This window comes from Aphelocoma coerulescens, chromosome 18, assembly GCF_041296385.1.
Source record: "Aphelocoma coerulescens isolate FSJ_1873_10779 chromosome 18, UR_Acoe_1.0, whole genome shotgun sequence".
NCBI classification, from domain to species: domain Eukaryota; kingdom Metazoa; phylum Chordata; class Aves; order Passeriformes; family Corvidae; genus Aphelocoma; species Aphelocoma coerulescens.
Window position 1 is genome coordinate 11104581 of NC_091031.1, and position 12102 is coordinate 11116682.

At 51.0% G+C, this 12102-nt stretch overlaps 1 protein-coding gene across 1 annotated transcript in view; it reads right to left on the bottom strand.

The window, feature by feature from the left end:
- The window catches only part of SHISA6 (shisa family member 6), a 183472-nt gene that overhangs the window by 7756 nt on the left and 163614 nt on the right, over window positions 1-12102 (bottom strand). Inside the window, exons 4-5 of the mRNA XM_069032748.1 lie at window positions 10705-10767; window positions 5-157 (exon numbers count right to left, since the gene is read on the bottom strand). Of these exons, the coding sequence (XP_068888849.1) occupies window positions 5-157; window positions 10705-10767 (216 nt within the window). The remainder of the gene's footprint in view (window positions 1-4; window positions 158-10704; window positions 10768-12102) is intronic.

Sequence of the window (12102 nt, forward strand, 5' to 3'; positions counted from 1 at the left end):
CTACTGAGTCTCTTCAGAGATGAATATTTACTCGGGTTCGTCTTGACAGCAGACTCGTAGGACGGCGGGAGGTGGGAGAGGTTCTGGAAGGAGCGGGAGAAGGACAGGTCGTAGGGCTCGGTGGCTGAAGTGAGGATGTTGTTCATTCGTGGCTTGTCTGCAAGGAAACAGAGAGAGGCAGGTGTGAGGGGTGCGCCGAGGCGATGGAGAGAGGCAGCCCGTTCCCAGGGGCTCCAGCCGGGAGCAGGGCTGGGTCCGAGCCAGCCTCGGGGACCGGCTCTCGGACACGGTTCCAGCTGGCACCAGCACATCAGCGAGAACCGGATCCCGTGGCGTTGTTTCCTTGTCCACAGTGGTTAGGGAGAGAAGCAGAGCGCTGCCTCACCGTCACCCGGAGCTGTCCCACTGCGATGGGGGCCGGGCTGGCACTCACCCCCCGGCCGAGCAGGGCTGTGCCGGGTGCTCAGGCAGCATCACTCACCTTCACCCCCCACACGGTGCTCTCCCCATCCTCAGGGACACAAAACCAGTCTGGGGGGTTCTGTTAACTGGGGCTGATGATCCCACTGCCCTCTGCTTGTGCCAGATTCCTCATTAGCGCTCTGAACCTGGGGGCTCCGGGGCAATGCTTGTCCTTGGCACTGGGGCTGTGGGGCTCTGGAACCCTTCATGCTTCCTCTGCATGCTGGAGTGTGTGAAGTGAGGCTGGGGGGGCACTCAGAGGACAAGGCAAGGTGCTGGAGAGGTTCCTGAGGCAGGAAATCCCTCTCCCTGAGGGGTGGAGGATACCCCTCCACTGATGTTCATTTTGTTGGTCACTGAGGCAGTCCCCAGGCAGGGTCTAAGTGCCCTCTCTCACAATATCAATGCTGAGGGCACTCTCAGTAAAGATTAACACTGAGCCCAGGTGCTAAAATTGAAGTCCAGACTATCTGCAGAGTTTTGAAACCTTGTTCCTTTGCTTCAGGCTGAAAAATTGCCTTTCATCAGCCCAGCCCAGGCACAGGGACCTGTTGAACTGCAGTTGTAACTCCCAGGTGTTCAGATATTAAAATGGGCAGATATGAAAATATTTAACAAAGCAGGAACTTCAATTATTGGAAGCAAACCTAGAACAGACACCAGTGGGCTCTGTCAGAGAGCAGTGATGGGGTTCAGTAGCTGAGGCAAAGGACCAAGGAGGTGGCCACTTCCAGTATGGTATGAAAATGAAATCAGAGGGGTAAATTCTCTGCAAGAGGAGCAGAACTTTCAAGTCTTGGGTTCACACATTCCTGCTGTACACCCCTAAAGCGTCCCCATGAAGAGCAGGGCATGGTCAGTGTGCACTCACCTGCCCCAAACCCTCCTGCTGCCTCTGCACCATGGGCTGGTTGAGATAAAAGCACAAATTCTGCCCCAAAGTGCCAGAGCAGCAGGGGAATCTTCATGTGGAACATGTGTTGCTTTGTGCAGTGTCCAGACATTTGCTAACTTCTCCCATTTCCCAGAAAAAAAATCAACCCAAAATGCACCCAAGAAGAGGGCAGATATTTCACAGACATTTTTCTAGACCTGACTCATAAGTGAATCTGCTCCCTCCAAAAAACATCTGGAAGAGTGAGGCCGTCCCCTCCCCTGCTGCCTTTCTGCCCTCTGGAGCCCTGTTTGTTGGACAGCAGAACATTTTCCTGCTCTCTGCATTTTTCATTTCACCACGTCCTCGGTGCTCCTGCTGCCTGGAAATGAACCCAGCACCTCCCCTGTGTGTCTGTGCACAGGGATCCAGAGCTGCTTCCTCAGTTGTTCTTCCCCTGGATATTTTAACGTTCCTGACACCCACCCTCAGCTCTGCACGGTGTCAAAGACAGGCTGAGGCAGTCCTGACTTCCTTACAGAATTCAGCACTGTGAAAAACTCCTCCCAACAATGCCATAACCACCTCGGTTCATAGACTCTCCCTTCCCATGGCTTCTGTTCCTCTCTGCTCTCCCAGAACAGGGCTCTGCTCTGGCAGAAAGAGCACAGCCCCAAGCGAGCTGGAGCGTCACCTCTCAGAGAGCATCATTTCCTTGCTGATGACTTCAATCCATGTCTAATAGACTGGCTGCAGGATCAGGGAGTGCATTGCATTCATCAGGGGGCTGGAAACAATTGATTAGATATTATCCAGTAAACAGAGACTGTATCAGCATTGAAACCATGTCCCCACTCCTACTCGTGCTTGTGTGGCAAGGACCCTGGGGTAACATCTCGTTGCAAATTCCTCAGCCAGAACCTGGAGCTAATCTCCATTTTCATGGGTGTTTGGACATGCTGCAATGAGCCCAGTCATATGCTTGGAGCTTGTGCTCGGTGCCAAAGCAGGAGCATTAATTGACTGCTTGCATGAGGTGTGTGAAATTAAGTGCCACACGTTTATCTGATGGGCTGGTGCAGGATCAGTTCCTCTCCTTGCTGCGTTTTCCATCCAGTCACTCAGGAGCAGAGCGGAATGATTCTGGCAAATGAGAAGTCACCTTGAAATCCACTGCCCATCACTCAGCAAAATAAAGGATAAACTGAAATGACCAAAGCTAATTTCAGATGTCTTTGCATAATGTGGTTTGAGGGGGAGATCAGGGAACTGAGGCGCTCTAGTAAGGAGAAATATCTCGTGCAATTTATATTCCGAGGTCAGTTCAGCACAAGTTTCTCAGCAGTTTTTCACTCCTGCCATATATTTGAGTCACACTTGTCTCTGGTCTCTCTCCTCTTTGTTTGTGGTGTTTGTGGGCTCCTATGGGAGCTGCAGGTCATAACCAATAGTTATTAAATCAATAATCAATAAAAAGGTCTCCCACTGCCTGCAAGGCAGCTGAGGCTGTTCCCTGCTGTGTTCCCCTGCATTCCCTCTCATCCCAGTCCAGCTCTACACTCTGGGCAGCTGGAGATGACCACTGGAACACGAGCTCTGGCCCACGGTTACTGGGATTACCTCTGCAAGCCAGGTTTAGTCCCCATTTTCCTCAGCACTATCCTGCAGCTCTGTGCCCATTTTCTGACACACCATCCAGTGTGGCACAGGGATTTTCAGAGGAACAGGCAGGAGATGGAGCTCACCCAGCCCAGAGAACACACAGCAGCCACGGGAACCTCCCCCAGCAATGCCATTTCTCTTGGGTTCTAAATTCTCCTTGCTACAGCCCCACCTTGGCACAGTCAATGCAACGCTTTAAAATTCTGCCGATGTCTCTGATTAATTCAGCAGGAGAGGGCTCAGCTCTGCAGCATTTCCTCATCCTCCAGGCAGCAGAGGTTGCACAGTGCTCTGAGCAGGGATGCTCCAGCCCTGGCAGGGCTGGTACCAGGCACAGCCCAGCCCAGAAGTCACAACGCTGGCACGAGGAGCTCAGGAAGGGAGCAGGGAATTCTGTGGAGCTCTAATCTCTCCTCCTAGAGCCCTACCGAGCAAGGTGGGTGCATTTCTTCTGCTCCACGAGCCAGAATTGCCAGGCCAGTCTGAATCCTGCTGTGTTTCTGTGGGAACCAGAGCATCCCTGGGCTGGGCTCTGAGAGGCTCCTGCCCTGCCCACAGTGCTGTGCAGAGGCTGGGGAAGGGGCTGCCCTGGAGGAGGGCTGGGAGCACTGCCCGTGCTCCTACTGCACCCTGATCTAAACAGGAAAATGTCCTGGGACTGGCGTGGCACCACGTGCCTGTGCGTCCTGCACTCCAGCTGTGCCTGGGCCATTGCAGTGAAGGTGGACACACGAATTCACTGCTCTGCTGGACCCATGCACTCGGCTGCTTTTTCATCTAACAGGGAAACAAAGCCCCTCCGAGCTGAGGCAGAGCCTCCTCTCTCTGCCAGTGCTTTGCAAACTCTCTGCAAGTTCAGGGCTCAGAGAAGTTTCAGGATTTCCAGAGCTGTGGAGATTAGACCTGAAGTCTTCTTGTCACATCTCGCTCTGCCCCTGTTGTTGGAAGACAGTTTCAAAGTGTGTTTACACGAGGCACAAAACCTTTCATGTGCAGGACGGGAGCAGATGATACCCAAAACAAAAAAAAAAAGGAAAAAAAAGAAAAAGTGAATTGATGGCAAAGTTCTAAACAAAGCTCAAGTGGCAAAAGGGATGTGCTGCAGATTTGCATTTGAGTCTGCACATATGTTGTGCGAATTCTGCAAGACATTTCAACAGATGCCTTTTAAAACATTCACCCAGAGAAAGCAAACAATGTCACCTAGGAGAAGCTGCTACAACCCAGCCTTCTGCTGCTCAGCTTCAGCTCAGCACAGCTCCAGCCCTCTGTCAGAGCACCCCCTGCTCCCCCAGCACTGCCTTCTGCTCAGCCCTTTGAAGGCTCAGACTCAAAGCCTCGGATTCTGACGCAAGTCCTTACAAAGGGCCCCATTCCTCAGGAAAATCTGGTAGCACTGATGACGTTCTGGAGCCTTCTGTGCCAGGACTCAGAGTTCCCAGGCCATCCTGAAGTGACACGCTGTCAGAGCAGGCAAATAAATGGATGTTCGCAGACTCAAATTAAAATTTATAACAGATATCTTCAGTGTTTGTGTTTTCACACTTCTGTTTCTCCGTGTTACAAACACTGTTATTAATAGTGCTTTGCATTTCTCATGACTAATCTCCAGGAGGTTTCTACATTTCCAGGTCAGGTCCTCTGTGGTGTAAATCAGAGCTCTCCTGTGAGTAGCTGCCCTCATTTATATGAGCTGGAGATGGAGGATTTTGAATTCAGCCAGTGCTGAAAACCCTGTGCCTGTCAGGATGGTTCTAGGATCGGGTCCTGCAGGGCTCCTGGCTGAGAACTGAGCAGCAGCCTGCAGGAGGAACGTGCAGAGGGAAGGGGTGCACCACGCACTGCATGGCAATGATGACATCCCTGAGCGCTGCCACACAGGGGGATGAGCCTGGAAAGGCTCCTGGGCACACAGAGCATTGCAGTCACACCCCACAACTGGGCTGAGAGGAGCAACGCTGCCAGTTCCACTGAAAGGGAGAGCTGCAGAAATGAGAATTGCACCGAGCAATCAGAGCAAAGGATCTGCCCCTTCTCCTGGAGTTTGCCGCCTTTGCATGGGCTGCAGAACACCACACCTGGCTCTGGCACCAGAGCCGCCAGCACTGGGGCTGTGTGCAGCTGGGGCTTGTTCTTACTGGGTTTGAGACCATTGCAAACTGGTGCCTGCCCCCACCTCTGCAAGCGCCTCATGCCCAGAGCTCCTCAGGGCAGGGAGAGGGAGCTGGTTCTGAAGGGAAACCACACAGCCATGGAATGGTTTGGTTTGGTTTGGTTTGGTTTGGTTTGGTTTGGTTTGGATCATAAAGAGCACTCAGTGCCACCCCTGCCATGGGCAGGGACACTTTCCACTGTCCCAGGCTGCTCCAAGCCCCAATGTCCAGCCTGGCCTTGGGCACTGCCAGGGATGCAGGGGCAGCCCCAGCTGCTCTGGTTGGAAATGGATGACTGTAAGGCCCCTTCCAGCCCACACCATTCCAGGTTTCTGTGACTGAAGGGAGGGCAGCACAAACCTCATCCGGGGCGAGTCCAACCTCCCTCGGTCCAACCACATCCCCAGCAACCCAGCACAGCCCAGCACAGAGCGGGGCCCTGCACTGTGGGCACGGCCAGCAGCTCTCAGGGCACGGCAGGTGGATGTGGCCCTGATTCTCCAAGGAGCTCCATTTCCAGAACTGAGCCTGTATTGCACCACAGCAGTCTGTGCACTCTGCTGAGCAGAGCAGGAGTCAGGCCCTGGCACCCCAGAGGGCACCGTGGATGCACCAGGAGCTGGGGCTGGGTGCTCCAGCCCTGGATCTCTCCCTCCCACTGCCATCCCAGCCCTGCAGAAGGTCAGGACATCAAGTGTCTGTCTGTTCTGTGGGTTCTGTGCTGCACATCTGATTAACTTCTCATTTTCTCCCATATATTTCTACCGGGGATAAAGCTAATTTAAACAGTCCTTAATTGTTAGGATTTTGTAAACAGTGTCTTAAACACAATAGACACAAAACTCTCAACAAATTGCTGGAGGAGATGTGACAGAATTGGGAATCATTTTCATATCTTCTGGGATTGCCCCAAATTGAAGCTTCTGGTCTGATGTTAGAAAATTGATGCAAGGATTTTTTCAGCAATATATCCCCCAAAGCCCTATTAGTATGTGGGAAGGAAGACAGCCTGGATTTTTGAAATGAAGAAAATGGAGAGGAGAGGAGAAGAGAAGAGAAAAGAGAAGAGAAGAGAAGAGAAGAGAAGAGAAGAGAAGAGAAGAGAAGAGAAGAGAAGAGAAGAGAAGAGAAGAGAAGAGAAGAGAAGAGAAGAGAAGAGAGAAGAGAGAAGAGAGAAGAGAGAAGAGAGAAGAGAGAAGAGAGAAGAGAGAAGAGAGAAGAGAGAAGAGAGAAGAGAGAAGAGAGAAGAGAGAAGAGAGAAGAGAGAAGAGAGAAGAGAGAAGAGAGAGAAGAGAGAGAAGAGAGAAGAGAGAGAAGAGAGAAGAGAGAGGAGAAGGGAGAGAGGAACGAAAGAAAGAAAAGAAAGAAAAGAAAGAAAAGAAAGAAAAAGAAAGGAGAAATATTAAAAAAACAAACACCTACATGAGTACAGAGAGGAATCTGGTAAAAGCTCACACAAGTACAGCTATAAAATGAAATTTGCCTCCATCAGAGTAATCCCAGGCATCATCCATGGAAAAACAAATTGGCCACATTAAAACCTTGAAGTAATTGGCTGCTCATGGTGGTTTACCAAGTATTTTTTGAGATGATTGTCAAATGCAATTAACTGACATAAAAATCGTGCTATGAACTTCCTTCTCGCTGTATTATTTGGAAATGCGCTTGGTATTTATAAAGATGTAAAAAAAATTGTTTATTAGGTGCTCTTAAGGTTAGGATAATTATATATGCACTAAATATAATGAGATGAAACTTCAGCAGCAGTGAAAAATAAAGCAATAAGCTGAGCAGAAACTGAGCCCAGGCAGTCAATGTGTATTTCTGTTAGAGCTGATGCTCAGTTCTCTTTTGTGCCCCCAGCTCGTTTTTTTTTCCTTCATATTTTAATGTTTTTATGGGAAAATCATTTTATGTGCTTATTTTGTGTGAAGGCTGAATATCTAAGCGAGATAAATTAATGTATCAAAAGATTTAGCTGCATTTCATATGTAAAACTTGGTTGTGCTTAGAGCCTAATACTTGCTCCCTCCCACTCACATTTTACATACAAATCACTACACTTCCTAAAACTGCTGTAGAGTTCTTCATTTGCAGCTCAAATCTGCAGCTGAGGTAGAAATAAAGTCTAGAGTTAAGGAAATCCACAGGAAAATTCTGATTTCAGTGGAATTGAGGTCTAAAGTCTGTCACTGAAAGCAGATTCAGGCTGAGGTTTCTAAAGGGCTGCAGGTAGCTCTGGAATGGGACACTGGGTGTCCTGGGAGGGAATTTGGGGCAGGAATAGTCTGGCAGCAGGAAAAAACCAAGGGATTCCTGGCAGATGTGGGATGCTCCGAGGCAGAGTGGTAAATTCAGAGCCCTCAACAGCAGCAGAATTGAAATCCTGGGATTGCAGACCCTGGCTTGGGAGAGTCATGGAACTGTGGAGTCCCAGGAGGGGTTGGGCTGAAAGGGACCTTAAAGCTCATCCAGTGCCACCCCTGCCATGGGCAAGGACACCTTCCAGGGGCTCCAAGCCCCATCCAGCTTGGCCCTGGACCCTTCCTGTGACTCACCTGCCTGTGGTCACTTCTCCTGATCCCGTTGGGAATTGTCTTCCCCAAGATATCAGACTTTCCATCCCTCTGTGCCAGCCAGGCAGGGAGGGAAGGGAGATTCCCCCTCACAGCTCTGCGCTAACAAGGTGAGAGCAGCCTGACAGAGCAGATTAACTGTGACCCCTCTGTTAATTAGTGGTGATTCCTTCCTGCACAGGAAGAGCTCAGGGTAATCCCAGCTCTGTGGTGGGCAGCCCCTTGGCACTGAGAAGTTGTGCCCTGAAAATGCCACCCCCTGCCAGGTTAAACCAGAGCCCCTGGGGGTTTAACCCTGGGGACCTGCAGCAGAACAGCTCCAAAACCTAAGGTCAAACCTTCTTCTTCTTTGTTCTCCTCCTTCCTTGTGAGCATGGATTGCTCTGATCCCCTGGGATTTGCTCCTTTGTGGCAGCTGGAGGCAGCAGGACATGAGGAGCTGCAGAGCATCTGCCATGGAAACAGATGTTGGCCACCCTCTGCCTTGCTCAGCTGAACCATGGCCCTGCCAGGGCTGCAGCAGGGTCTGCCCAGAACGCTGCTTGGTGGAACAGCTGCCCCACTGCACATCTGGATCTCTCCTGCACACTGAGATCCCATTATGATTCCCCAACCAGGGAATGGCTGCCCTGCTGCACACCTGGATCACTCTTGGATGCTGAGATCCTGCTGTGATTCCCAAGACCTTTGGGAAAAGAGCTGGGTTGGTGCACTTGGCTCTGCTTTTCCAAAGGCCCAGCCAGTGCAGGAAGGGGAAAGGGAACTTGGCTTTCCTTCCTTCTCCATGAGGAGCTCTCCTGCAGAGCCCTGGGCTCGGGGTCTGCACAGCTGGGTGTGGGAATCCTCTGCTGCTCAGGCCCAGCACGGAGGGAGCTTGGAGACTCCAGGAATTACAGGTGAAGGCAGAAGAGCTGTGAAGACACCAGCCCACAGCAGCTGAGCTCTCATCCTGACAGGAATTCCAGGTTTCCAGCTCACCCTGCACACCCATGGAGTGCACCCCTGTGGGGTGAGACCCTAGGGAGCTGCTCCAGGCACGAGAGGGATTTTTGGCTGCATGTCACCCACAGCCACTGCCCTGCTGGCTCAGGCTGGCATCCTGGCAACCTTCAGCTGCTCTTTTACTGCACTTAAGGGTGAACTGAGCCCAGGCCCCTCACTCTGCCTCCTTCAGAGGCTGTCACAGCACGGGGGGTGCCAGGGACAGGCTGAGGGAGCAGCTGGTGAACGCAGTGCTCCTGTCCACCTCCAAATCTGCATAACCACACAGCAAATGCACCCCGTGCCCCAGCCGGGGAGGGAATTAAATTAAACCTTGGTCACAGTTTCAGCAGTAATTCTGAATCCCACAAGCTCTTCTGATGTCTTACTTGAAAAGTCCAAATATCACTTCAGACTCGCCAAGCAATGGCTCACCAGCAGCAGCACACACGAGTGGAAGGAACAAAAGCACCCATGGCCATATGGAGAACTCAGGGAGAAGATGAACCTCTGAATCACACAGTTATTTGTAGTCAGCTCATCCAAGCCACTCGGAACAACCACATTATTAAGACACAGGAAGCACAAGGAATCCAAGATCATGAGTGTATCTGCCTTTGTGGTTTTGTCTCTTAAGTACATGGAAAAGCAAAGCATCTGTTAGGAGCAGAGGGAAATTTAATTGTCTTAGCACATTCCCTGGAGTTCTTGGATGCAATGGGACCCTGCTGCTGGGGCTCCATTAAAGCTCCTGGGCAGACACAGGTTAAGGGCACTCTCCTGGGGCAGCTCAGAGCCCAGCAGGGGCTGGATTTTAAGAAGGAGTAGCAAGACCAAAGAGAAGAAAACACAATTTCAGCCCTATTTCTCTGTTTTCTCCTTTTTTTTTCCTCAGGAAGGTGAAGAAGTAAACAGAACAAGGAGTCTGAGGAGCACTGGAGGCTGTCAGTTCAGGCTCAATAAATACTGCTGTGGCACTGGTGAGTTTAGAGCTGACACTGCTCCTCCTGGAGTTTTTGGAAGACAGAAAATGAAGCCCTAATAACACAGTCTTACCATGGAAGCAACTTGCAGGCTGAAGAGCTGCCTGCCTCCGCTGGGAAGGAGAAACCCCGAAGGTTTTGGGTGATCTTTCCAAGAGCAATTGTTCTCCCACCCTCCTTAGCAGCAGGGAGATCTCTACACATGAACACAACTCACAATAAATCAGCTCCAGAATAGTCAGGATGAGGTTTCAGAGTTCAAAACAAACGCCAGGACAAAGAGTAACAAATACAGAGATTCAGCACTGCCAGAAGTGTTTGAGATGAGATTTACTGAGTGCTTCCAGCAGGAGGAAGGTCCCAGCTGCCAATGCTGGAGGAATGGATCCCATTCCAAAGGCAAAGGGTGCAGGGAGGGACATGGACAGGACCAAGACAAGGCAGCAGCAGAAGAGGGAAGAAAGCAGAGGGGACCTGAGGGATCAATCAGAAATTGGTCTGATTGCACAGAGACTGGGAACAGGGGTTTGGGTGGCAGGGACTGGCCTGGGGGTGGATGGAGCCAGGAGCTGCTGGGGTTTGACTGGTCTGTGGTGGCCCCCACGGAGGGGAGACACAGCCCAGGCTCCAATGCTGCTCAGGGAAACCCAAAGGAGGGGACAGAAGGGCTGGAGGACAGGGCTGAGCAGAGAGAGGCAGGTTCTGGCCATGGAGGAAGCCAAGAAACCTCTCCAGGCTGGGGCGAGGTGGAGGAAACGAAGAGGGAAACAGAGGAGTATCTTGGAATTAGACACGAGGCTGATCAGCACACCTAGAAAAGACTGGGCCATATTTCCCTGGGCACACCATTGAAAATATGGTCCTGTGTTTAACGTTGATGGGAACCATCAGCCATGCAGCATCGCCAGAGGAATATTTCCATTAACATCAAGCACACTTTGGTGCCAGTAAACGTTACTGGCTGGCAGAGGAAAGTTACAACGTGTGTAATTTTGCTCTTTGCTTTCTCTTACCATGTGTAGGTGTCTGGGTGGCACTGTTTAGTATCAGGTGATTATAATTTTGTTCTTGGTCATCTGAAATTCACAGAAAAAAGACAAAAAAAATCCCTTTAAGAACCAGCTTAGCACCGCCACTGATCTGCAGATGATAATTACAGCTCACAGTATCGCAGGAAATCTCAGCGTGATTAAAGGAAGGAGAAGGAAATGCTTAAGAAAGCAGAAGATTCTGTTATGCAGTTCACTTAAAATTCCAGATGCAAGGAGAACACGATAATGGGAATCTGCTCCCCTTCTGCTGAGCCTGCAAATGAGGGTTCTCTGCAAAGGTGAGAAACACGTCCAGGCAGGAGCACACCCAGCTGTGCCCACAGGGGTGGGCTGTTCCTGAGGCCCCCATCCCACAGCTCCAGCTCCATCCAGCACAGAGCTTTGGAGCTCTGGAGCTTTTCAGGATGTGAGCCCCAACCACCCAAACCCAGCCTGGGCCACTGTGAGCACGAGCACAAGCAGCACGTCGTGTGTGAGTGCAGAGGGCAGCCAAAGGTGTGACCTCGTGGAGTTTAACAGCTGCCCAGGGGCTGTGGGGCCCTGCCCAGGAAGGGGAATCCTGCGAGGCTGAGGCACCCCGTGCAGGGGAAACAATCCATGGCAGAGTCACTGCTGGAACTGGGGCTGGGAACCGCCCTTGGCAGAGGGAAACAACTCTGTCTCCTTCTCACTGCAATAAAAGGATCAGATAAGGGACTCCTGATAAACCTCCACCAGCTTTAGTTTCCACACCTACTCGAGTAAGGAATGAGCTCTTTGTCCAGACCTTTCCATCATGGATGGAGCTGTAGCAGTGTAGGATGAGAGGAGATCTCTAGGAATCTTTCATGTCCTGCTCTCCTGGTGCAGGGGGTTAGTCCAGTGCCTCCTGTACTATTCCCAAACCTTTCATGGATAGCTCACTTTCTCCCCTGAAGATCTGTGTCGCTGGGCCTTTCTTTCTGCTTTTCAGACCAGTTCCTTCTCTCCTGTCTTCCAGGGATGTGGAGAGAATCCCCCTTATTTCTGCCACAGCTCTTCATGACCACAGCTAGCATGTGCTCCTTCATCCTTCACGCTAACACCATTCCTTTCCTGTTTCCCTATAAAACTGGCTTTCCCTTGGACCCCTGTCATTCCAGCACCCTCTGCTCCCACTGACCCAGATCCTTCTCAAGTCTGGGACGTGTTTCTAACCAGGACAGAGTGGAATGCCTGGATTGTCCCAAGTCAGCTTCTCTTGTTCACACAAACTTGAAATACTTTTCTTTTCCTGGTTTGTGTAAAGTTTGTGATCCTTTGTGATTCCTTATTACGTTTCCAAGGAACTCTCCAATTGTTCTCCAACACAGTCAAGGCTTTTTAGTATTCCTGCTTCAG